The sequence below is a fragment of the Thamnophis elegans genome, chromosome 6, assembly GCF_009769535.1.
Source record: "Thamnophis elegans isolate rThaEle1 chromosome 6, rThaEle1.pri, whole genome shotgun sequence".
Classification (NCBI taxonomy): Eukaryota; Metazoa; Chordata; class Lepidosauria; order Squamata; family Colubridae; genus Thamnophis; species Thamnophis elegans.
Genome location: NC_045546.1, coordinates 64,237,336 through 64,265,263, shown reverse-complemented (window position 1 = coordinate 64,265,263; position 27,928 = coordinate 64,237,336). Strand labels below are relative to the sequence as shown.

Here is a 27,928-nt window from a genome sequence, read left to right as displayed (position 1 = left end):
CTTTTCACTTTTCCAACATTTTGGCAAAATCGTTGGTGATATTTTTGCTAATGTTGCAGCGGGTAGTTGCCATCTGTAAAACTGGTTCTGCTTGTATGCCACTGACATAGTCATTTTTAAATTTGTCCCCCAAATTTTTTTCCATTTTTCCAATTCAATATTGTAGCCAAAGTTCTGTTCCTTTACTATTTCTACTTCCATTTTATATTTCAGAAGAAATTTATATATTCTCCCTATCATTTTCTTTTCTGTACTTTGAATTATTTTGTTTAATTCATGTTGTTCTATTTGGAATTCATATATTTTAATATCATTGTTATATCTCGATTTAATTTGCAAATAGGTTAACCAGTCTACTTTCATGCCTTGTTCTTCCAATTCTTGGATTGTTTTTAAATTTCCCTGCCCATTTATTAAGTCTTTGTACCTTATCAATTTGTTTATATCTGTGAAATTTGGATATGTCATCATTTCTGTCGGGGATAGCCAATTTTTAAAAATTTTATGGAGTAATGCATTTCTAATTAAATCTTTTTGAAAGTATTTATGGGTTTTGTTTTTACCATCCCATAGGAATGTATGCCATCCTACTTGCAAATCATGGCCTCCTAAAGTCAAGTTTCTTTTATTTTTTAACTTCATCCAGTCCCTCAGCCATGTTAGTGTTGCCGCTTGTGAGTAACTTCCAGCCCTCCCCTCTCTTTGCTGTCTTGCATTAACTTTAGTTTGATCCTCATTTTTTTCCCTTGCCATATAAACCTGGATGTTAGTTTATTTATTTCCTGGAATAATATTTTACTGGAGTTTATTGGTGTGGCTTGTAACAGAAATAAAATTCTTGGAAGAATATTCATTTTTACTGTGGCTATACGTCCCAGTGATAACTGAATATTCTTCCATCTTTCTAGATTTTTCTATATTTGTGTCATTAGTTTATTATAATTATCCTCTTTGATTGTAGAGCACTTTGCTGACACCCAAATCCCCAAATATTTCACTTTCTTACTTGTTTGCATTTTAGTCACTGATTCCAATTCCTCCCCTTGTTTTTTCATATTTTTAGTTATAATTTTTGTTTTAGTTTTATTAATTTTAAATCCTGCCACCTCCCCAAATTCTTCTAGTTTTTGAATTAGTTTAGGGCCAGATTCCAATGGGTCCTCTAGAATAAATACTAGGTCATCGGTGTATGCTGGGTTCCTGTATTCTTCATTTTTAACTCTTAGTCCTTTTTTGTCCTGATCTTTTCTAATTTCATTTAGCAATATTTCCAAAGTTAATATAAACAACACAGGGGAGAGGAAGCACCCCTATCTAACTCTCTTTTTATTTCAATCTTATCTATTAGGTCTCCATTCATAAGAACTTTGGCTGTTTGAGTATTGTATAGTTTTCCCATCATTTTTGTAAATTTATCTCCAAATTTCATCATCTAATTGTAATATTATAAATTTCCAAATAACATTATCAAATGCTTTCTGTGCATCAAGGAAAACCAGTACATATTGTTTTGCCAGATGTGCCTCATAATACTCAAGTGTGTCTAGGATGATTCTCGTATTATTTTTGATGTGTCTGTGGGGTAAGAAGCAGTTCTGATCTGGGTGTATTTGTTCATTTAGCACTTATATGATCTTTTCCACAATAATTGCTGCAAATAATTTGTAATCGGAATTTAATAATGAGATTGGTCAGTAATTTTGGGTTTCTTGTGCATTAGCTTCTTCTTTGGGAATGAGCAATATTACAATTTCCATCCATGATTCAGGAACTTTGGCTTTCCCTAGAACTTCATCAAACATTTCTAGTCATTAAATTCAGGTTATTAAATTGATCTTATGTTTTATCATTTCTCTTTTTTAAATTTATTTTGTAGTTCTTTCTGTATTTCTAATTCCACTTCACTGAGCTCTCTTTGCATGCCTTCTTGTTGTTCTTTTTGTTTCCTGTTTTTTCCTTGCTATATAAGCAATTGTGAGACCTCTTATGTATGCTTTCATGGTGTCCCAGAGATTTTGCAGTGAATTGTCCTCTTTTTTGTTCACTCTAAAGAATAATTTTAATTCTTTCTCTAACATTTGGGTGTATTCTGTCTCCTTTACTATATTTTGGTTCATCATCCATCTTTTTTTTCTTTTTTCGCCTTTCCATTTTAATTTTTTCGAATTATGATCCGTTCAATCATTGGATTCTATTTCAATTTCTTCTAATTGATTTTGAACCTCCCTCTTCCATGTCTTTGAATGAATGGATGGACACGCTAAAGAAAGGATGGGAGAATATGAAGAAAGCTCTAGCAGATGCAACAGAAGCTTACAAGAAGCAAGCTGATAAACACCACTCGCTCCAACCCCCCTTTCGTGTGGGGGACAAAGTTTTGTATCTACCAAATACATAAGATTAAGAATGCCTAGCAAGAAATTGGGCCCCAAATTTTTAGGTCCATTCCCAATAGTGAAGAAAGTTAACCCAGTTCAAGTCAGTCTACCAAGAATTCTAGGGAAGATTTACCCAGTATTTCATTGTAGCTTGTTGAAACCAGTAATTGGGTCCAGCATAAGACCGTTCCACCCAAGCTCCCCCTCCTCCTATAATGGCAGAAGGGGAAACACATTATGTGGAAAAAATCTTAGACTCCAGGCTGTATAGGGGTCGCTTACAGTATTTAGTGCATTGGAAGGGATACCCTTTGTCCAAAGCTACTTGGGTGAAAAGATGGGATCTAAAAGTGGATAAGTTAGTAAAACAATTCCATGAGAAGGTTCCTGCTAAGCCAAAGTGTCCCCCTGGGAGGTGGTTAATTTTGTTATGTTAACTTTTATGTTATTCTCTTCAGGAAACATTTTTCTTCTAAGGAGAGGCTGCCTGTCAGGCTGCAGTCATATTCATTTTAGGATCTTTGGCCTGCCACATAATCTATTATTTTACTATGCTGTTTCATTAGTGGGGTAATTGGGAGGGGGAATAGTAAAAAGTAGGATATTTGTTGTCTAAATAAAACATTCCTTTCTAGAAGCCCAAGGTCATTCTTTGTCTCTACACCTCTGCACCTGACCGGAACTAGATGGGTGGAAATGCCAGCATGGCAGTGGAAGATTGGACCATGTGATGGACTTGTGTGGGGGGGGCAAGATCTTGAACTTTCAACTGGGTGGGGGAACCCAGGAAGCTTTCAGATTCAGGTTTACCACAGATGTACCAACATGTCTTACTTATTAAATTGGAACTTTGAGGAAAGCTCTGCCTTGGACTCTGATTTAATTCTAGATGATATTTGGAACGCTGACACTGTGTTTCTCCTCTATCTTCTTTCATGTTTGTCTGTTCTGTTTCTTTCTTCTTCCTAGATAAGTCATTACTAGTCCTCTAATGTATGCTTTACAGGTATCCCACACATTCTGTAGGGATGTATCCTCCTTCCTGTTCTCTTTGAAAAAAAGTTCAATTCTTTTTGCATACATTGCTGAATTTTTTTTCATTTAATAGATTTTGATTTAATGTCAGTCTCATTCTTTTTCTCTGACCTTTCCATGCCATTATTATTGGGTGGTGGTCTGCCCATATGCTTGTTTCTATATATATATAGAAACACAAAAGATATATATATATCTTTTGTGTTTCAGCAATTAAGTCTATTGTTGTCCAAATCATATCTATTCTTGACCACAACATGTGTCCATTTGAGTAAAATATATATTGTTTTTCTCTCAGGTGTCTTCTTCTCCATACATCTTCTAGGCTTAATTAATCCATCATTGTAAAGAATGTTTTAAGCAGTGGTCTCCTTAACCTCTTATTTGACTTTGTAGTTTTATAATTCAACTCGTTATTTACTATTGCATTAAAGTCCCCTAATATGCATATTTCTTCATATTCATATTCTATTATCGTTTTGTGCAGTTTTCCATAAAATTCTTCTTGATTCTCATTTGGTGCATATATTGCCACCATCAATATTTTTTTTATTATTCATCATTATTTCTACTATCTATATTCTTACTTCTTCATCTTCAAATATTTGCTTTGCATGTATTGATTTTTTGATATATAGTGCCACACCTTTTTTGCTTTGATCAGCAGGTGTCGTATACAACTTCCCCAATTTTTGATAATTCAAGTATTTTTTGTGTTGCTTTTTAATATGTACTCGTTGCAGGCATATTATATCTAATTTCAATTTCTCTAATTTATTAAATGTCCTCTTTTTATATTTGAATTTAGTCCATTTATGTTTAATGAGATTATTTTTATTTCTTCTTCCATTTCTTAGTTATTTGTAGTTTTAGTTGATCTAGTCACTCTCATCTCCATTTGTTCTTTCATCTCCTTTGAGCTTGCTCCTTCTCTTAATGTCCTTTCTTCTTGTTCTTTAACTAATTCTCTCTGTTCTTTCTCCTTCTCTTCTTGTAATTTTATTCCTCTTTCCTCTCTCCATCTCTCTTCTTCTTGTGGTCCAAAATATTCTTCACAAAATGATTCTGCCTTCTCTACTGTATCCAGGCTGTGTTTTTGTTCCTGCCAAGTTACTAGTATCCCTTCTAGTATTAACCATCTGAAATTAACCCCTTTTTTATTAGGCATTTGGTCAGGAATTGATATTCCCTTCTTAGATCTCTCACTCTTCTTGGCACTTGTTTAAGAACTATTGTTTCTTTAGATTTGTATTTTATTGTAGTATTCCTTGCAGCTTGCCAAATCTCTGTTCTCAGTGTTTCCTTAGTGTTTTCATGCACCTCTCTGGGTAATTTATTTCTTATAGCATATCTTGTATGGACCCTATAGAGTTTGTCAATCCCACTTAGCACCTTTTCCTTGGATTCTTCCAGTCTGTCCACCAATATGTCTGCAATTTTTTCCACTAGGTTCTCTTCCTTTTCCTCTTCAATATTTTGGAATCTTAAATAATAGTCAGCTTTGTCCATCTCCCAAGAGATATTTATCTTTTCTTAATTTTTATCTGTTGTTTATAATCCATCTCCTCCATTTGCTTCTCTGTTGTTTCCACCCTTTCCTCCACTTTCTGCAATCTCTGCTCATTTTTTCCCATTATCTCTTTAACCTCTTTCAAATCTTCATCCACTTTGTTTATTCTTTCTTTGAGGTCTTCATGTATAGGCTGTAGCATACTCTTTAACTCCATACTGGCTTTATCTTGTTGCCAGACAACTTTGGGGGCCAAAAATGAAAAGGGACATTGTGACTATGTCAAAAGTTGTGCAACCTGTGCAGCAATGAAGAAAATACCAGGGAAACCTACAGGGTTTCTCCAACAAGTGGCAGACCTGTTCTGGCCTTGGGAAGAAATTGCCATGGACTTTATAGTAGAGCTCACTGAGAGTGGGGGCAACATGGTCATTTAGACCATAATAGACCTGTTCTCAAAACAAGCCCATTGCATAGCCTGTTTCAGTCTCCCATTAGCCCACAAGCTGGCCAAATTGTTAGTAAAACACATCTACAGGCTACATGGCATTCCTCATAGAATCATCTCTGAGATGGGGTCCAACTTATAGCTAAGTTCTGGAGGGAGTTTATATGGTCCATTTGGTCCTCACAGGGGCTTAGTTCAGCATTTCATCCAAGTACTAACAGGGCTGTAGAACAAGCTAACACCATGGTTGAACAATATTTAAGACATAGATTACCAACAAATCAATTGGGCAGAATTACTGTCTTTTGCTAAAGTGGCATATAATAATGTGGTGTATAGTATCATCAACTTAACCTCCTTCCAGGTCACCAGTGGCATGGAATTCATCCCCATGCCTGAGCTCCTTAGGGAGCCACCCTCCTCCATGTCCTTAAGTGAGTGGATGAAGTCCCTGAAAAAAGCCTGGAAAATATGAAACAAACCCTTTAAGAAAAACCCACAAAGCGCAAGCCGATAAACATGAAGCCTCTCAGAAGCCTTTCCAGATATGAAATATTTGAGGTTAAAACTCCCCTGCAGAAGCTAGGCCCAAAATTCATATGCCTTTCCTGGTAATGAAAGTGATTAATCCTGTTACAGTACAGCTACAACTTCCCCCACCTACTAGGGAAGTGCACCCGTTTTTTCACACCAGTTTGCTAAAGCTGGTGTAGACTCCCAGCTGAGGCCAGTAGACCAGGCATCCCCAAAACTGATCATAGTGTAAAGAGAAACACATTATAAAATAAAGGGAACCTTAGATTCCAGATTGTACAAGGGGAGGTTGCAATACTTAGTATAATGGAATGGATACCTGTCTCTGAAGCTATGTGGGTAAAGAGCTGGGATGTAAAAGCATACAGACTGGTCAAACACTTCCATAAGAAATACTCTAAAAAACCAAAGGGACTTCCGGGGGGAGGAAGACGGGGCTAATTTGAGCACAGATTAACCTCTATATGGTTTATTTTCTTTTTCAGGAGTTTCTCATCAGATAAGGGGGTCCAACTGTCAACCCTGAAGCACTTAGGCCATCTTTGAAGCTTCAAGTTTGCTACAAGGAAGAAGAGGTGATAGGGAGGGGGGAAGTTATCCATATCTGAGAAGTAAACTCAAAGATTGTTCCTTAAAAGAACTAGCTTGTAATCATATCCAACATTCCCAAAAACACTGTTTTCAATTAAAACACACCATTTTATACTGATTTCCAAAACCATAGCAGTGGGTACTTTTGTTACTTTGTATTCATTTAGTTTTGTATTCATTTTTTACAAAATTATTCAAGAGAGGAAACTAGCCAGCAAAACTAACACAAACTAAGCTATACAGGTAGCCCTCAACTTATGACCACAATTGAGCCCAAAATTTATGTTGCTAAGTGAGAAATTAGTTAAGTGAGCTTTGCTTCATTTTACCATCTTTTGTGCAGGGGTGGGTTCTAGCCAGGATTATTGCTCATTCATTCATGGGCGTATTTTGTTCACGCGTTGTATGGGCGCTGTATGTGCATGCGCAATTCAATATAAATTGTTCTGCGCGTGCACAGAATTCAAAAACAAGATGCCGGTGGTGACTGCAGCAACTCAAGAACCAGTTCAAAGGTGTGGCCAGCCTGTCTCTGCCCGTTCTGTGATCCAGGTCAGCATGCCACTACCAGTTTGGCTGAATTGGGCCAAAGTGGTAGAAACCCACCACTGCTTTTGTGCCACGTTTATTAAGTGAATCTCTGCAGTTCTTAAATTACTAGTAAGGTTGTTAAATGAATCTGGTTTCCCCATTGACTTTGCTTGTCAAAAGTTTGCCAAGACACTGCAAACTTCATAAATATGAGTCAATTGTTAAGCACCTGAATGTAAATCATATGCCCATGGGGATGCTGCAACATAAGAGTGAAAAATGGGTATAAATCACTTTTCTCAGTGCCGTTGTAAGTTTATGGTCATGAAATGAAATGAACTATTGTAAGTTGAGGTACTGATTGAAAGCATTCTGGTTAATGTTCTCCTTAAATAATAGCTATACAATATGATTTATTCTGGAGTTACATTTTATTTTTAATGAAAAATGAGTATTTTTCTTACCTTAGAAAACTGTGCATTTATCCATTTTGTGAATGTTTTCTTTTGAACATCTTCCCTTTCATCTATAAAAGAAAGCACAGTTTGTGAGATTTCCTAAAAATGCCCTAATTGATTCATGAGTATCGAGTCAAGGTTCAATGTAAAAACTAGTCATTTATTAGGAGCACCATTAGGCAAGATCTGTTCACAGTCAAGTCTATACTTTGTTTGATTTATTGCTGACCTTTACCTCTATTGCTTCCCTCCCCTCAGTGTGTGTCATAGATCACATTCTCCTATGAGATGCACCCATCCCAAGCCAGCTGCAGTAATCTGAGATCCAACTCCACCTGACAGTATGTGTGGAATGCACTCTTACTCCTTGTCTCCCATGACAACACTGGGAGTTGACACAGTTGTTCATTCAAAATGGTTACTAAAGAATTCATTTCTACACTATTTGGTGATTGTTCAATGTTATTATTAGCACACGCTTCACAGATGCAAATTATATTTCCAGGAATTTTTAAAAACTTAAAAAAAAAACAGTATCAAATAATCTCTAATTAAACCAAAAGGACTACAATCTCAAAATGCTTAATACGTCAAAATCAGATCAGATTAGTTCTTGCTTGGATTATCAAATCCATCCATATGTAGATTAATTCAACTATTGGAAGGAGACAATAGAAATACTTTGATGCCTATTGTCACAAAACTATGGTACATATTCTGGCTGCACATGAAATATTATTTTAATGTAATTTCAATATTATATTTCCATGTAATATTACTTACTATATACATGTCAACTTGAGGCAATGAGAGTCAGGCTTGTAAATTTAATAAATAATTATTATGTCATATAGCACATTTTGTTAAGGCCAATGGTGTTTAAGTGGTACTGTAGACATTTGGGGTTTGTTACTGAAGCAAAACATTGAAGCCCAAAAATGCCCAGAATCCAAACTGTCAGGATCATTCACAACAATGGAAATGATTGTTTTCTCAAAGCAAGATTTTTGTTATATTGTTTTACTCTTTTTATTGTTGTTTCATAATCATGGTGTTTATTGTTATGAACCACTCCCAAGTTTCTTAAAATAGACAGCCATATAAATGTTTTACATAAATCAATAAAATATAACCTTTTTGCCAGTGGTGAAATTCAATTTTTTTTACTACAGTTCTGTGGGCATGGCTTGGTGGACATGGCAGGGGAAATATGCCACAAAATCTCCATTCCCACCCCACTCCAGGAGAAGGATACTGCAAAATCTCCATTCTCACCCCACTCTGGGGCCAGCTAGAGGTGATATTTGCTGGTTCTCCAAACTACTCAAAATTTCTGCTACTGTTTCTCTAGAACCTGTCAGAACCTGCTGAATTTCACCTCTGCTTTTTGCACTGAAAGACAAAAGACAACAGAGTACAAGCAAGTATGGTTTGTAAGACAGAAAAATACCAAGTACAGTGGAACCTATGGTCACAAATGCTTCTGACCACAACCAAATTCAATTCCAGCCCCAAAACTTTTCGCAGCCAATTTCTCCTTCTGTGCCATTTTTTGTAAGTGCCAATTAGGTTCGGGTCACGACCAAATCGACCAGAGTTGTGGTCCAGACCAGTTTCTACTGTATATTCAATGGTGTTGGTATACAGTTTATTTAGCTGTTTTTTTTTACTCCTTATGTTATGCTCTTACTTTCCTTTTGCTTTCCTTTTCTTATCTTTTGCATATTCTATATGATGTTGCTCACCATGAACAAGAACATACTGGATATGTATGTACTGGATATATATTTTCAGATTAGGAAGGATCTTATTCACTAATATATTTGATTGTCATAAGAATAAGCAAGGTTTTTTCCCCCCTAATGCCAAGTAATTTTTTGGATTTTTTAGATTTAGCAAAGATCTAAAACATTCTGTGAGAAGACTACAAGAGAAATATCTTCCATAAGATGAAATTAGACATTAGACTCACCAGGGACTCGGAGAAACAAAATTAAAAGCTACATAGATTTCAGGAATGAGAACCATAACAAGGCTGTCAGCTTCTGAGCTAATGGGAATGTTACAGTGGTGAATTATGACCGGTATTGTTAGGAATATAATCTAACGGTTGGGTTGGCAATATATAAATCATGTAACAATGCTATACCTGTTTCTTTAAATCATACTGTAAAATGTGATTGCTTGCTGCTTTCCTCAATCGGCCATAAGAGGGAGCCAGAATAACTGTTAGTTCTCTGTTTGTTAGATGCTGGGCTAACCTGGAAGTGCCATGAGCTATTGTAAGTTTTGCAACTGTTAGCAAACTTTGTGTACTGAACTGATTATATGATACTGGACTATGTTATTTGGATTATCCCTTAACTGAAAGACATTGATGACTGACTGTCTTATCTGTGTATGACTTGGACTGTTTGATGGACTCTGATATCTTTATTTCCACGAAAGTAAAAGCCTATTTAAACTGCAGTGTCTCTGTATGCTGGTTTGTGTGTTCTCCAATACAACTCTCACAATGCTTTGCTGAACGTACTCACTCTTCCAATGGGGAGCTTACCTAACAGGTATGCCCCAGTACAGGTGTACTGGTGCATGCCGTTGATGCCTTTGGAAGTAGCCATGAATGTTATTCTTCCCATTCCATATAAAGGCATGCCAACCTATTTCTAAATCATGTCCTTCTATTGTTAATATTCTCTTGTTTTTTTAAATTTATCCAGTCCCTTATCCAGGTAAGCACTGCTGCCTGATAATAGAGCTCCCAATTTGGGAGTCCAAAACTTCCTTTCCCTCTATTATGTTGCAATAACTTTAACTTGATTCATGTTTTTTTCCCTAGGCAAATAAATTGTGTTATTAATTTGTTTAGATCAACAAAGAATCCCCCCCCAAAAAAATTATTGGTGATACCTGGAATAGGAACAGGATTATAGGTAAAACATTCATTTTAACTACTGCGATTCTTCCCGTTAGCAAGATTTCCAATTTTCTCCAATTTTTCAGATCTTTTTAAATTTTCTGTATTCTTTAATTGTTGAGCATTTCTCTGTTAGCCAAATTCCTAAATATTTCACCCTTTTTACTATCTTCATTCCCATATTCTCTTCTAATTTTCTCTCTTGCTTTTTAGTAAGATTTTTTAAAATAATCTTTGTTTTGCTCTTATTAATTTTAAGTTCTGCTACTTTGCCAAATTTCTCTATTTTTTAAATTAGTTTGACTCTTGTTTCTAATGGCTTTTCTAAAATGAATAATATATTGTCTGCAAATGCCTAGATTTTATATTCCTCTTTTAAAATTTTTAATCCTTTTATTTCTTGTTTCTTTCTAATTTCTATTAATAGCACCTCTAGTATTAGGATAAATAATAAAGGTGATAATGGACATCCTTGCCTTATTCCTTTCCAAATATTAAATTCTTCTGTGACATCTCCATTTATTATTACTTTTGCTGTTCATGTCAAATATATTGTTTCAATCATATTTATAAAGTTATCTCCAAATCTCATAGTTTTTAACTGTGTAATAATAAACTGCCAATTTAGATTGTCGAAGGCCTTTTGGGCATCTAGAAAGATCAGTGCGGCTTGTATTCCTGGTTATTCTTCATAGTATTCTAATGTGTTCATAATTACTCTCACCGGGCCCAGTGTCTTATTGTTTTTCTGTCTCCTCATTGCTTCTGTTAATTCCATCATTGTGATTCTCCTGTTTAACATTTGTCTTTTCGCCTCCTCAATTTCTTGTAAATTCCTTTTCTTCAAATATCATTCAATATTTTCTTGCATTATGTTTTCTTTATTGAATAATTTTTCAAAGAAATTTTGCATATTTTTTTCCTCCTTCTGGTGTTGTATAATTCCTTTTTCACCCTGTAGTTGGTGTATTATTTTTTCTCTTTTTCTTTTTTCAATTTGTGTGCTAACCATCTCCCTAGTTTGTTTGTATTTTCAAAGACATTTTGTTTAGCAAATTTAATTTTCTGGGCCATCTCCTCTTTTGCCATCAAATTCAATTTGTGTTTTATCAGTTCTCTCTTTTCCTTTATTTTTATTCCTTATGGATCTTTTTGCAAGTCTGCTTCCAATTTTTTGAGTTCTTTCTCTAGTGTTTCTTGTTTTTGTTTCTTTTCTTTACTTTTCTTGACAAATATAATATTGTCAGTCCCCTAATAAATGCCTTTTTAGTATCCCATAAGCTTTGTAGTGATGTTTCTTCTTCTTTTATTTACTTTGTAAAAGAATTTTATTTCTTTTTCTATCATTGTTGTATATTTGTCTTTCAGTATGTTTTGATTAATTGTTCATCTCTTTTTTTCCTGTCCTTTCCATACTACTTTTATTGGATTATGGTTTGCCCAGGTGTTAGTCATTATTTCAATCTCCTCTGTATCTCTTCTCATTCCCCGTGTCATCCAGACAATATCTATCCTTGACCATGACTTATGTGGGTTGGAATAAAATGTTTGTTTTCTATGCTTCTTTCTCACCATACATCTTGTAGAGTCAGTTCCTGCGCCATTTCAAAAAATGTGATTGGTAATGTTCTTTTTTTCTTATTTCTTTGGTTGCTTTTTTAATCTTTCTTGGTGTCTGTTATTGTATTGAAATTGCCAATTAGACATATGTTCTTGCATTCTATTTCTGTTATCTTTTTGTGGACTTTCTTGTAAAATTCTTTTTGGTTTTTATTTGGTGCATATATCACCGTGAGATATACCTTTCACCCTGGCTTCGCTGATAACGGATAAGAGCCTGTGGCCTAATGGCTAAGAAATTTGCCTAGTATGCAATATAGCCCAGGTTCAAATCCCAATAAGGGTATGGCTAGCTGATGAGAGCTAAATAGCTTGAAATGGATCTATACTAGTCTCCCTTTATTTATTTATCAGCACAAATACAACAAAATGTAACAAAAAGGCAACAGTAAAAATATTGGGTTTCTGCCTGGATGGTCTCTTGTGACGAGCCGAAGGACAGAGAGTGGAAGTGTGACCTTCCTCCCATATTTGGGCATACCGGGGGTTGTAAAAGAAATCATATATATATATATATATATATATATATATATATATATATATATGTATGTATGTATGTATGTATGTATGTATGTACGTACGTACGTACGTACGTACGTACGTACGTACGTATGTTATATTTATGCTGATAAATAAATAAAGGGAGACTAGTATAGATCTATTTCAAGCTATTTAGCTCTCATCAGCTAGCCATACCCAAGTTTTTGGGAATCGAACCTGTGCTCTATTGCCTCCCAGGCAGGGAGTTAACCATTTGAGCTACAGAGAACGACTCCTTTATCAGCCAGCCAGGGTGGGAGGTATATACTTTAAAGTCACAACCCTATATCTATACTAGTCTCCCTTTATTTATTTATCAGCATAAATATAACAAATGTAACAAAAAAGGCAACAGTAAAAAAATATTGGGTTTCTGTCTGGATGGTCTCTTGTGACGAGCCTAATGACAGAGAGTGGAAGTGTGACCTTCCTCCCATACTTGGGCATACCAGGGGTTGTGACTTTAAAGTATATATATATATATATATATATATATATATATATGTATGTATGTATGTATGTATGTATGTATGTATGTATGTATGTATGTATGTATATATATATATATATATATATATATATATATATATATATATATATATATATATATGTATATATATGTATATATATTAGAAATATTACAGTCTACATTTCAGTTATTATTTCAACATGGGGATTCTAGATTTATACACATTTTTGTTACAAAAGAAGAATATATTGAAAAGGATTGATAGTCTATTTCCAGTTCTATGATTCTATGTTTGTAAACATTTATCAAAATCTTTTTAGCACTTGATAACAAAGGTATATGTTGTTGTGTGAAAAGGTTTGTATACCATTTATAGTTGTTATCAATCTAATCCTGCACATATATTAAGTCTATTTTGTATGCTGCAGAAAAGTCAGAACTTCTAAAAGGCAGTGAAAGAAGTAATTTTCCAAGTAATCATAATGGTCATATGCTTCTAAATAGCAATAGCACTTAGATTTACATACTGCTTCACAATGCTTTACAGCCCTCTCTAAGCAGTTTACAGACTCAGCATATTGCCCCAACAATCTGGGTCCTCATTTTACCGACCTCAGAAGGATGGAAGACTGAGTCAACCTTGAGCCTGGTGAGATTTGGACTGCCAAATTGCAATCAGCCATCAGTCAGCAGAAGTAGCTTGCAGTATTTCATTCTAATCACTGAGCCACCAAGTAATCATTGCATGTATTTTCATCACATACATTTTCTTAAATAATATGTTATAACTTTTATGCCAGTGTTCTACCAATAGTATTGTGCTTTTGAATAAAATAACATCCATTAGCAGCTATAAGCTCAAACAAAGGAGCAGGGGGAAAAGACCTCCAGCAACATCAACCAATCTTCTCTGCAAGAGAAGTATTTTAATTTATCATCTGTGGGCAATATGCTAATCAGATCAGCAGGCTAATAAATGTCTGTGCAAAAATGTTTTCAAGAAAACTTTATACTTAGTTGGGTTCAGTGAGGAAATCTTTTTTTCTACACTGAAGTCCATGACCTTCACAAGAAAATACTCCACTATAAATCAGCTGCTATGATAAGAACATGAAGTCTCCAAAGCCAATGGCAGTGCTTTCTGAGAAAGCAAACTGTTACTGAGCAAAAAATAAATGAAGGCCATCATTATTCCTTCTCTTGGTGCTTTAGCTCAATTTTAAAATTGCTTATTCAACATGTGAAAGAGCAACATTGACTCCATTAGCTGACTTCCTCCAACAGCTTAATCAAAGAGATTTTAGCATTTAAAATTAAAGTATAACAATGTTGAATTCCTATTTTAAAACATGCCAAATAAAATATAAGCCCCCTGGAATTTAGCTGTATTCCTAAATAGTCATATACTGAACTACATTATAAATGCAGGTGTTTTCACATGTATGTAGTTTATATTAAAATGACTGGAATATTCTGTTTCTGTGGCCCAGCAGAGATGGAGATTGTGGGTCACATACTCCTTCGATGTTCCTTTTATAGAGAGATTTTGAAAAAACATATCTTTCTAATAATTTCTAGATATCCTGGTCATTCCGACACTGCTTATCTCCAGTAGCTGCTTAAGGATGAACAGTCTGAAATTACAGCACAGGTGAAGCAGCACTGGGGATTCATTGGAAACACATGTCAAACCCACCATAGCTGTTTTATACAACAAATGTGGCAAATCCTTTGCAGTGCTTTATTTCTTTTCCTTTTAGTAATAAACTGACTACGAGTCACACAGTTTATAGATTGTGATTTTAGACCATGTATAATTGACAGACTGGATTCATCTGGCTAGCATCCTGTCAGTGTGAGAGAAAATTGAGGGCTGTTTGGAAACAAACAGCATTTGCTGTGTGAGCAACAAGGAAGGAGACAGCAAGGAGTCAGGGTGTGGCTTGTTTTGTACTAAAGCTGCATGCTGTGCTGATATCTGAAACTAAAACTAAAAGTGAAACTTCTCTCCTCTGCTGAACTACCACGCTGGAAAACCTGCCTTTGGTATTCTATATTTACTTAACGTGTCATAGTATATATAAAGGAAAGTTACTGAATCCTGCTGAATCAGCTTTCTGAATGTGATTGCTGTTGCAAACTCTGACACGTCTTTGCAGGAAATAGCGAACAGCCAGGTCAGCTTCAGCACATTATTGCAGCCTGATTCAGCATGAGCAATAGCAATAGCAATAGCAATAGCAGTAGACTTATATACCGCTTCATAGGCCTTTCAGGCCTCTCTAAGCGGTTTACAGAGAGTCAGCATATTGCCCCCAACAATCTGGGTCCTCATTTTACCCACCTCGGAAGAATGGAAGGCTGAGTCAACCCTGAGCCGGTGAGATTTGAACCGCTGACCTGCTGATCTAGCAGTAGCCTGCAGTGCTGCATTTTAACCACTGCGCCACCTTGGCTCTAGCAGCTGATTGGTGGGTGGATTGGCCTCCAGGAATACCCCCAATCAGATGTTCCAGGCTGCAGGGATTGACAGAGACCATTGACTCCTCCTTGCCTTGCATTTTTAGTTACATTCAGTGTATTAGAGAAATTTTCATCCTCTTTTAGGAGGGAAAAGTGTGTCTGATATTCAAAAAAATGTGGCACTTTGTGTAATGTTTTATTTAGTTGTGGGATCTCCATCACTGGAGGTTTTTAAAAAGAGATCGGACAGCCATTTGCTAGAATGATATAAAGTCTCTTGCTTGAGCAGAGGATTCGATTAGAAGATCTCCAATTCCATTACTCTGTATTCTGTATAATAGGTCCCAGATCACCCGTCATTATAAAACAGATACTGATTTAGGCAGTCAGTAAAATATATATGTATTGGTAGCCCTGGAAATTTTCATGCACAAGGGATAACTGCAATCCTTGCTCCCTTACCCCCCACCTCAACTATTTATTTTAAAAGCATATAAAATGCTTTCATTTTAAGTTTATAAAGTTGTATACAACATAACAGTAATAGGACAATGTAATACCCATAATAAAATCCCGTTATAAAACACGAAGTTGTACAAGTCATAGCCAAAGCCAAAATAATATAAAATATAACTAGAGATAGATTATATAATATTATATAATAAAAGTCTACTAAAATTCTATCAAATGAGGAAAGTTTAGCTGTATAAAATGAACTGTGAAAGTGAGTATCAATAGTAATTTTATTCATTATTAATAAGTGTCAGATACTTTCTACTAGAAATGATTTCTATTCATGTCAAAAGCTCACTTACCTTAAGTAGTCAAAAGCAAGGTCAACAGCAATATTTAATATTTCATAAGATATTGTGATAAAAGCAAAAAGTTCCATATTACCTCTGTTTTGCCGTAAAAATATGGGTAAAATACAGGGCAGTGAATTCATAGATCACACCCCACTCACCTGACCCACCCCTTCACCTTAAAATAGCCAAATTTACTGATGGACAATCTTCCAGGCATGCAAATATGGGTATTAAGGCATCATCAGAATTAAAATTTGCTCATACAAAATGAGTCAGTTTTGTTTAACTTTATTTTTATTTATTACTGAATACATGAGGCAGGAATGTTATTCAGATCTTAGCCATTTCATCTAATCCCCCAAAGCCACACTGAAATATTTAAGACTATAATTATTGAAACTGATGCACCATGCCAAGTGCTTTTGTGGAATGAGAAATCAAAGACAAAGAACATGGTAGAAGAAAAGTCTTTCAAAGGAAGCCTGTTCACCCTATGAACTTCAAGTTTATTTCAGTTACTCCAAAAACAAAATGTCCCACACATAAACCTTGATTTATTTTAATAATGAATAGCAGACTGAATTCCTGCATGTCTGCTGGAAAAAGAAGGGAAAGGAGAGAGATATTTAAAAATCCCACTTCTTTTACCAGGTACCTTTTTATCTATCACTATAAATAAATTACATTCATACGTTGTACAAATGTCAAACCTATTTTTCTACAAATTATTAAACCTATCTTTACTTGTAGTATTATTTTTGTAAGCCTAGTGACAAAGTTATAAGCACAGAAAAGAACATGATATTCAGGTGATGATAGATTTCAGCTATGGGAAGGGTGAGAAAAAAGGTGTGGTGACAGATTAACTATTTTGATACAAATTATGAGCAAAACCCCATCAATCAAAGTAATGAAGCAGCATATACTATTATGCTTCAAAGCATCTGATTAATTCTTTGAATTCTGAATAGAATATTAAAACAATTGAAAAATCAATTTTATACACATTGCTTTTTTTTGTTTTGTCTAAGAATATTTTGCATTTGTGATCAGTGACAAGAGCAATTATTTATATTGCTCTCTGTATGTCAACATAATGGATTTGATCACAAATAAGATCTAGGTACTAGTTCTTGTTTCCAGACACTTTTCTTTTGACTTGTTGGAAATAAAATATTCAAGAATGCATGCAGTTAAAAGACTTTTCTGATCATCTACAACAAAATTATTAGAACTCAGTTCTAATGTATTTCAGATTGTACTTACATTCTTTTTCTTCCTCATACCACAGCATGTAAGCATCAGAAGTCCAAAACAGATGCCCAATGAAGATTTTCTTAGAGTGCTATATCCAATGTTGTGGTGCCATTTAAAACAACAAAACAGTGCTGGTTGTTGTAGAATGAAACTGCTACTCTACCAGTCTCAGAATTATAAACAAAAATCTACTTATTGCCTTAGTATTTGTTTATTGAATTCAACACCGAGGCAGCTTCCTCTCAGATATAGATCCAGCATAAGGAAAAACATGATTCTAACTTCAGCTAAGCTGACCCTGTAATAGATGCCAGAGCTCTGTTGAGGCCCCAAGATATTTCAAATTCCAGGATCTGCCCAGAATCACTAACACATGGTTCCTTCTAAACAAGCGGATTTTCCATAATAGGGCATCCGATGTGTTCTACATATAAGGCTCTGTTTTCAGAATGCCTTGCTTAATGGATTTAAGTGATGTGTAGCAGCTCTCTAGATAGTATTCAAAACAACTCTGAAGTGCATTCAGCATTGCTGTTCCTATAAGTTACACAGTATGTTCTGCAGGACAGATTGTATTTGACTGGAAGATGAGAAGTTTATGCATATATGGACTGAGAAAAAAACAACAGTCTCGCTCTGCTAATAATTATGGGTTTCAAATTATCAGTGCCTATTTGCATACATTTCAAATTTCATAGATGTGATCATATATTTTACTGTTCTTTATTGCTTCCTCTACAGGTTTTATTTATTTTTTATTTCAGTTGCCATTACAAATCCCCCAAAATAGCTCTATTCCTACTTAGCAATCATAACAGTGTCAGAGCTGGAAGAAATTTCAGATCTATCATTATCATTCATAAATTATTTTTTGTACAAAAAGACCACTTGAAAAATGAGAAGCAACTTAAGAAAATGAAAATGCAAACAAACTAAAAAGTGCATAATTACAAATACATACCTATATACACACTGAATTCGTGCATATTGAACATATAGCAACTGCCTCATATTGCTGCTTACATACAGTATCTGTAACTCTCTTTAGAAAGTAGTTGACCCTTGTGACATGCACTAGAAATGGGGTGTCAAACTTACATCATCATGGAGGCATCATGTGATGTATCCAGACTTCCCCCTCCTTCACTAAACCGGCTCCACCCCCACCCGCCTAGGAGGCCCTTTGGCTTGTCAGGAAATTTATCATGAAATTGTTTCACTAGTCTATCAGCCTTTACATCCCAAACTTTTACCCAGGTAGTTTCTGACAAAGGATATCTTTTCCAGTACTAAATACTGTAACTGACCAGGATGCAGTCTGGAGTCAAGAATCTTCTTAACTTCATAATGAACTTCATAATGAGTTTCTGCTAGATTGGGTAAAGGAAGGCACATAAAGCTCCAGTAAAAACAATAGTATTGCAAGTCAAGTAAACATCCAGCTGGAGACGGGTTGGACAGCATCCCCTTTTAAAGGGATCTGTCAGACCTCCTGACCAATGGGATTTGACTTCTGTTCCCGCCGGAACAGAGGACCTAGGTGGAAACCTCTATCAGTGGGGGGATATCTAACACCCCTCCCCTCTAGGATAGATGAACCCAATTCAACTTTTGGTACATTAATTTGACTTTTTTTTTAAGGCAGAGATCTGGCCAAAACTGTTCTTACACGTTTTAAAAGTTGCACCTCATTTGCAGCCGATACCAAGATGTTGTCGAAATAGGGGACGACTCCTGGAATCCCCTGCAAAACTCATTCCATGATGCTTTGGAATAGCCCAGGGTCGATACTAAAACCAAATTGCAGGCGGTGGTATTTGAATGCACCCCCTGTGCATCACAATGGTTTGGGCCTCCACGGTAGCACCATCTACCGGCAATTGTTGGTTTGCCTGCGCCATGTCCAATTTTGCAAAGATTTTTCCTGGGCCGAGCGAATGTAGAAGGTGCTGTACAATGGGTACAGGGTATGCGCTTTGTTGTAACACTTTATTAATTGTGCACTTATAGTCTGCACATATGTGGGCAGACCCGTCAGGCTTGACAGGTGTGACAATTGGCATCTCCCAGCGTGTCGACTGGTTCTAAGATGCCCTGGCTCACAAGCTTGTCAATTTCTTTGTCTATTTTAGGACTCAGGACAACAGCTGCCGCTACTAAGTGCAAAGGTGTGGTGGTGGTGAGGAGAGGTGGGCCTAGGCTTCCCTCCCCCCCCCCAACCCAAGCAGGCTTCTTGCACAGCTCCAGTCCACGGCTCTGATGAGGATCTGAGGTCCAGAACACCTAGCTGGATTGGACACCCATGACAGCAGGGCAGCATTTGCTGGCTGGACAGCTGGCTGCCCTGCCTGCTGCTTGTTCCCCAGCAGCAGCTGTTGCACTGTTGCCAGGATGCTGCAAGAGGAGCGGCTGGTGGGGAGGCGAGCTATCCACATGGAGACATTAACTTTTTTGACACATAAGCACAAGGCATTGATTCATTTTGAGAGTTCTTCTGGAGTAGAACAGCTGCTACAGCCACCTCACTAGTGTTGGCTTGGACTGTAAAGGGTTTATTTGGATTAGGATGCTGGAGGATTGGCTGTGCTGCAAAGAGGTACGTTAAATGTTCAAAGGATTTTTGAGAGTCCATTGTCCAAATAAGAGGTTGATCTGATCTGCCAGGAAAGCCTGTGAGTCGCAGCTTAGCTAGCTGCCCCTTCCCCTCTTCCCGCAACCCTGACATGATTCCCTGCCTTCCACACAGCCTTCCAGTGGTCCCCCATGCCCACTTGCCTTCTGAGGTCAGTGTCCAGTCCAGCCTGGCCAGTGGGTGGGCAGGCAGTTCTTGGAGGAAATGCAGACACTGTGTTGGGGCTGAGAGGGGTGGCGGCAGCGCCGATGCTGCGGGAGGGCAAATGGACATCCTGGGGCTGCTGCACATTCACCTGCTCCATTTCTGCAAAGGCAGAGCTCCCCTCGCTGCAGGGTGATCCAAAGAGGGGAGGAAGATGCTGCAGAAAAGGCTTCCTTCCACCTGGGCCCATATGCCTCTTGTACCGACTCCATGGGGCTTCAGGTTCCAAAGCAGCCCACTTGCTTCCCACCCAGCCACCTGCCTGCTCCTCAGCCATGCCACCGCTTACCACCAGCCAAGTGGCCAAAGCCACTGGAGGGTGGAGGGCAGCCCCTCACTTGGGGAGTGAGCCACAGTCAACGTCTCCTTCCCCCAGACTTCACAGGCTGAGTCCCCAGAGTAGCACCAGCGGTCGGACAGGCTATATGCAAAGAGAGCAGGCAGGTGGCTGGGTGGGAAGCTAGTGGGCTGTTACAGAGCCCAAAGCCTCACAGAGCTGGCACGAGAGGCACACGGGCTCAGGTGGAAGGCAGCCTTTTTGGCAGCTTCCCCATCCCCTCTTTGGATTGCTCTGAGGCAGTGGGGAGGGCTCTGCCTTTGCAGAAATGGGCAGGCACATATGCAGCAGCCCTGGGATATTCACCTGGTGCCTGCCCTCCTGGAGCACTTTCTTCCTTCTCCAGCTGTTGAAAGAAAGAAAGAACATCCAGCCGTATTGCTGGTCCTCCATGGCACAGTTTCGGGATCGCAGAGAGCTAAGGCAAGCTCTGCCACCACCACCACTGGGTGCATCCACATAGAACTCCTCAGGAAGAGGCAGCTGAAGGCAGCCAAGGGAGACATCTTCCTGCTCGGTGCTTCCACCTTCTTTCTCTCTCTTCCGAGACAAAGCAGGCCATCAAGCCAAACCTCCCATTGATGCTTTCTCACTACTGCAAATGGAATGGGCAGGCCGGAGTGTGGGCAGACACAGATGGGCAAGCAGGGTAGAAGAAATGGCTGCATTGAGGGGAGGAGGGAAAATGCAGGGGGAGCAGGCAGGCTGGAACATTGCCAGCCACAGATATGTGAGTGGAGTGGAAGGGATGGCTGCATTGAGGGAATGCATTCAGCATTCAGCATTGAGGGAAGCGGGGGGAAATGCAAAGGGAGCAGGCAGGCTGGAGCGGGGGTGGCTGCGGATGGGTGAACAGAGCGGAAGGGAGCCCCATGCCAGCTCTCAGAGGAAGGAGGCAGAGATGCCAACACTGAGCTTGCTTCCCTTACTGCCCCCTCCTTGCCGGCTTGAATCAAAATTGGATCTGGATCTCCAGAACTGGTCATAACCTGCTGAATACCACCTCTGATGACAATATGTGCATCTGATTTTAAATGCATTTGTTTCCAGTTTGACTTTTTCTCATACAATTACCCCAAAATTGAAACCTGAAAAAAAGAAAAGAAAATACTTTCCCTCTGGACAATCTCAAGTAAAGAATTTCATTTAAATATGATGCAGATTTTCTCTATTTATATACAACCAAAAGAGAGATTTAGAGATTAATGTTAATTATACACAGAAATAATAGGTTTCCACATTTTTAACTATTATAATATTTTGTTTCAAACTTATGACCTTTAGTAGTATTTTCTTAATCACCCGAGACTTCTCAGATAAATAGTATGCCATAGAAACACAACATTACAGAATCTTAATGTGAAGAGATAAATTTTAACACAAGATCAGATAATAGAAAACATCATGGAATTCCTGATTTCAAGCTACGGAGCAAAATAAGTATGTATATTTTTCACATCTATTATGAAATAAAACTTAGTACAATATGAAGTTAATTAGTATAGTCTTTTCTTCATAATCTCTGCCAAGGCCCTTTAGTTCACCTAATTCTCCCCTTTATTCCAAAGCACTTGCAAAGTGTACTTGAAAGCACATATGGTTATACCATCCAGAATGGCAGTTGGACTTACCTGAACTGCATGTTTCGAAGAATGGCGTGGGAGGAGTAACACGTGGTATTACCAAAGCCTTCTTGCCTATTGGAGACTGAGGTATTAATCTTTTGGAGCCACACCGCCGCACCTCCTCCCACGCTCCAGTTTACCGATGTATCGTAGCAGACACTGAAAAGAAAGGACAAACAAAGAACAGCCCACACATATCCTTCCTAATTGCTTACACTGAACCTGGACTTGCTCAGGCCCCCCTAGGCGCAGGGCGCCCAGAACGGGAGGGAAGTGACTCCTCCCACGCCATTCTTCGAAACATGCAGTTCAGGTAAGTCCAACTGCCAGTTTCCGAAGAGAAGGCGTGGGAGGAGTAACCCGTGGGACATACCAAAGCTAGATGTCCTGGGAGGGATTCGTTGGGCCTGAGCCCCCCGGGGAGTCCAGAACCCCCTGCAGAACCCTCCTGCCGAAGGCAGCCTCCGCAGAGGCGTAGGCGTCCAGTCTATAGTGTTTAATGAAGGGGGAAGGAGAAGCCCAGGCAGCCGCCCGGCAGATCTCCTCTATGGGGGCCTGGGTGGACCAGGCTGCAGAGGTGGCTGCACTTCTAGTGGAATGAGCCGTGATACCTTCAGGAACTGGAAGTCCTTGGGCCCTGTAGGCCTGTGAGATGGCCGCCCTAATCCATCTACTGATGGTGGCCGGAGAGACCTTGGCTCCCCGGGAGGAAGGCTGATAAGACACAAACAGAGCCTCCGAGCGTCTAAAGGAAGCCGTGCGCTTCAGGTATATGCGCAAGGCTCTTTTGACATCCAGCTTGTGCCAGGATTTCTCCCTGTCACCTGAGGGGTGAGGACAGAAGTCCGGGAGAATAATCTCGAGAGCCCTGTGGAAGGGGGAATTAACCTTGGGCATGAAAGCGGGGTCCAGTCTGAGGATGACCCGGTTATCTAAGAAGGTGCAGAGATCCGCCCTGCTAGAGAGGGCGTTGATTTCGGAGACCCTCCTGGCCGAGGTGATGGTGACCAGGAAGATGACCTTGAGGGTTAGGAGCTGAAGGGAGACCTCTCTCAGGGGCTCAAACGGGGCCTCGGTGAGGGCCTGAAGAACTGTGGGAAGGTCCCAGGTGGGGAATCGATGGACCACTGAGGGTTTCAGATTCACTGCCCCCTTGAGGAAGCGCTTTAGGACCGGATGTTGGGACAAGGGAGGGGCATTCACCCCCCCTAGGACTGTGGATAGGGCGGAGACCTGTCGCCTGAGCGTGCTAGTGGCTAGACCCTTTTCGTGTCCCTCCTGGAGGAAGTCGAACCGAGGCGGCGGCTGGACGGAGACCTTTAGCTCGGCACCAGTCCGTGAAGGCCACCCAAGACGCGTTGTAGATGCGCGTGGTGGACTGTCTCCTGGATGCCTCCACAGTTCTGATGACCTTTTCGGAATATTGGGCCTCCCTTAATTGTTCCCGCTCAATCGCCAGGCGGTCAGATGAAGCCACTCCGGGTTCGGATGCTCCAGAGACCCCTGGCGGAGGGCCAGCACCCCCGCTGGGATCCTCCAGTGGGGGGCTGTGGACAGATCCACGAGGTCTGCCAACCAGGGGCAACAAGGCCAGAAGGGAGCCACCATTATCATCTCCGCTCCCTCTGCCACCACCCTCCTCAGGACCCCGGGAATGAGGGGAAGGGGGGGAAAGGCATAAAGAAGACCTGGTGGCCATCTGCAACAGAGGGCATCTGTGTCCATGGCTCCCCTGGTCGGAAACCTCAAAACGAACTCTGGCAGCTGGGCGTTCTGGGGGGTCGCGAAGAGGTCCACCGTCAGATGACCGAGCCTCTCGCAGATCTGACGGAAGATCGAGGGATGGAGCTGCCACTCTCCGTTGTCCACCGTCTCCCTGCTGAGCCAGTCTGCTTGATGGTTGTCTGTTCCGGAGATGTGTTCGGCTTTTATGGACTGAAGGTGCTTCTCTGCCCAGTTCCCCAATCGCAGGGCCTCGTCGCGAAGGGCCCTGGAGTGGATGCTGCCCTGTCGGTTCACGTGCGCCTTGGCCGCTACGTTGTCGGTCAGAACCAGGATGTGTTGACCGGCTACCGAGTCCTTGAAGTGTCGAAGGGCCAGATGGATGGCTCTGAGCTCCAGCCAGTTGATGTTGTTTCGCAGATCTGGCGGGGTCCAGCGGCCCTGAGCGATCTGATTTTCCAGGTGGGCCCCCCAGCCGAAGAGACTTGCATCTGTGGTGAGGATCCTCCTCGTCAGTTCTCTGAAGAGGCATCCTCTGTTCAGTGCTGGGGAGAGCCACCAACGGAGGGATAGCCGTACCTGGGGGGACACTCTGATCCTGAAGGTAGCATCGCTCGTCCTGGCTCTCTGGTAAGGTAGCAGGAACCACTGGAGCTCCCTGGCGTGCAGTCGGGCCCACGGTACGATTCCTATGCACGAGATGAACTTCCCCAGGAGCCTGGAAAGAAGAACTACAGGGACAGAGCGTAACTTGCGAATCTCAAGAATCATCTTAATGATGCTGTCCTTGCGATCTTGGGACAGGAAGACCTCCCTAGCTACCGAATCGATAATGGACCCTAAGTGAAGGAGCCTGCTGGAAGGGACCAGGTGGCTCTTCTCCAAGTTGCTGGAGAACCCCAGGGCCCTCAGGGTGTCTATGGTGATTTTCAGGTCTCGTTCAGCCAAGCCGGGAGACCTGGCTAAGACGAGGATGTCATCCAAATAACAAAACAGACGGACTGGGAGGGAGCGTAGGTGACCGGCTGCTGCCGCCAGGATCTTGGTGAAAGTCCTGGGGGCTGAAGCCAGCCCAAAGGGAAGGGCCCTGTATTGGAAATGTTGCCCCTCATGTGAGAACCTGAGGAATTTACAGTGTTCCGGGGCGATCCTGATGTGTAAGTATGCCTCTGTGAGGTCGATAGAGGCAAGGAAGTTGCCCGGTCGAATGCCCTCCAGAATGGATTTTAGGGAGGCCATTTTAAATTTGCGGTATACCACCCTGGAATTCAGGAGCTTAAGGTCCAGGATGGCCCTCCATCCCCCTGAGCTCTTAGGGACTAAGAAGAGGTTCGAGTAGAACCCGGATCCCTCCTCCCCTTCTGGGACTCTTTCAATGGCCCTGATGTCAAGTAGATGTTTAATGGCTTTGGCCTTAAGGGCCCGCTTGGCCGGGTCCCTGGAGGGGGCGAAAGTGCGGAATCTGCTGGGGGGAAGAGAACGAAACTCCAGGTGAAGCCCGAGCCTTACTGACTGGAGAACCCACTCATCCGAGATGACACGTTCCCAGGCATCCGCAAACAGGGAGAGGTGACCACCGATGGGGAAATCCAGGCCCGGATTACCTGAATCTGCGGAAGGGGCGACCGCCTCCCCCTCGAAAGGGCCGCTTGCCCTGCTGCTGGCCCCTGAATCTGTCCCTCTGGAACTGTCTATCCCCTTGCCTGTGGAATCTAGGGGTCTGGTACCTCTGATTCTGGTTGTCCCCATCGGGTGGTCGGTACGGGGTCCTCCTGGGGTATGGCGCGTGGTGGAAGTCCGATCACCTAGTTGTTGTTGGGAGCACCTTCCGCTTGTTTTTATCCTCTACGAGGAGAGGATCCAGTGCCATCCCAAATAGCTTGTCCCCGGTGTAGTCCGCGCCCGTTAGGTGCCACTTCATCCGGGATTCCGCCTGCCAGTGACGTAGCCAGAGCATGCGCCTAGAAGCAACTGAGGAAGACATAGCTCGGGCCGCATACTTTACTGCATCCAGCGTGGCGTCTGCTGAGAACTGCGTTGCCGCCAGCATCTTGGATATGTCTTGTAGCAGGCGCACATCTGAGGCCGGAGTCCTGTCCCTCAGCTGCTCCAACCATAGGACTGTGGACCTGTTAAAGAAAGAGGCGGAGGCAGCCGCCCTGATAGCCCAGGTGATAGCTTGAAAGGTTTTGCGCAGGACAATGTCTGCCTTCTTGTCCTCGGGTTTGAGGCAATTGGCAGTGTCTCCTGCAACCACTGTTGAGGATGAAGCCAGAGTGGCCACTGGGTTGTCCACCTCCAGTACCTGGAGAGCCTGGGCAAAAGTCTGATTAAGATTATAAAACTTTCTTTCATTTCCACCTGGGGTGGGAAAGGACCCTGGCTTTACCCACTGCAATTTAAGCACTTCCATGAACATCTCCGGAGTGGGAATCTCCTCCTTGGCCACGGGGGGGTCTATGGAAGGGCCCCTTTTTCTTTTTGCTCTTACCCTTGTCCGATGATTCTGCTGCCGGTTTGGGATCCGGGGTAGGATCTAGATCGGCTGTGGCCGCTGCCTTGCGAAGTAAGGAGCTAAATAAGGAAGGGGGAAAAAGCCCTGCCACGGTGGAATCATCCTCTGTCTGGGGATCCTCATCTTCTGAGAACCCCACCTCTTTTAATTCTCCTTCCTCTAGGTCGGAGGCCTCGCTAGTCATGGAAGGGGAGGGAGACCTGGCTTCCCTGGCAGCTGAGGTGCTGGGACGTTCCTGCTGGACTCTAGGGGGATCCTGTGGGGCCCTGTTCCTGGAACCTTGAGGTTGCTGACCTAAGCTAGAAGCCATTACCTGGGCCAGAGCCCTGGCTAGCATGTCCTGGAAACTGTTAGTTAAGTCAGGTAGAGCAGGCTGTAGTTCTGGAGGCTGGGGATATTCCCTGGGCTCTGGAGAAAGTGGAGCCAGGCGAGGCCTGGTTGGGCTGGTGGTTCTGCGCCCAAAGGGATCCGCTCTGGAGTCCGCAGGGGGAGCAGGCGAAAGGGGGGGCGATAAAGAGCTATGCCTTCTAAAGGAGCCCCCTGGAGAGGCTGGAGAGGCTGCCCGGGCCTCCACCCGGGCTGGGGCCCTGCGAGGGGAACGAGACCTGGAGGGGAAGGGCTGATGGTCGCCCTGAATTCCCTGGCCGAGGCCCTGGTGTTTCTGGCCTCCTTCCTGGGGGCTGCCTGTTTGGGGGCCCTGGCCTTATCCCTCCTCAGTGGGGATCTCCCCCTGGGTGCTGGGGAAAAACCTCTGGAAGTTCCCTTGCTGGGATCCTCTCCCCCTGGGGCCTTGGGCCTGGTGCCCTTGCTCCTGGTCGCCTCTGCCATTACTCACAGTTAGATGCACACCACCTCCTCCTCCTATAGCCGGCTGCAAGGTCGGATTCTGCTCTCAGGAGCTGGATCTGCTCCTTAAGCCTTTTGCTGATCCTCTGAAGCAGTTGCCGGCAGGCCCAGCTCTGGATTACCCCCCGGATCACTGGCGGGGTGGAGCCTAGAAGCCTCTTCTGGCTTGCTGGAGCCTTCTGAGCACTTTGGGCCTCCGTAGGGAAGCTCCGACCACGTGGTCTTTTCAAAATGGCGACTGGGCCGATCCTCCTGCTGCTGGAGATCGTAGGGGGAAGCTCCTGGAAGTCCCCGAGCCTCGCAGGTCCTCTTCTGCCTCCCACAGGCCTGGGCTTTGCCTGGATCGATCGTGCCAGGCAGAGGCTTCTTTGCCCTCTCTTACACAACCAGCCGGTTGCACGGGGCACACGCACACACGCTGGTTTGCAACGAGGCTTTTCCAGCGGCGCGGAGCACAGCAGAGGAGAGGTGAGGAGAAAGGCAAGGTCTT

At 41.5% G+C, this 27,928-nt stretch overlaps 1 protein-coding gene across 1 annotated transcript in view; it reads right to left on the bottom strand.

The window, feature by feature from the left end:
- Positions 1-17,856, bottom strand: part of DMD (dystrophin) — a 1,161,901-nt gene extending 1,144,045 nt beyond the window's left edge. The window contains 2 exon segments of the mRNA XM_032219839.1: positions 7,492-7,553; positions 17,567-17,856. Of these exon segments, the coding sequence (XP_032075730.1) occupies positions 7,492-7,553; positions 17,567-17,594 (90 nt within the window). The 5' untranslated portion in view covers positions 17,595-17,856.
- Between the last annotated feature and the right edge of the window lie 10,072 nt (positions 17,857-27,928).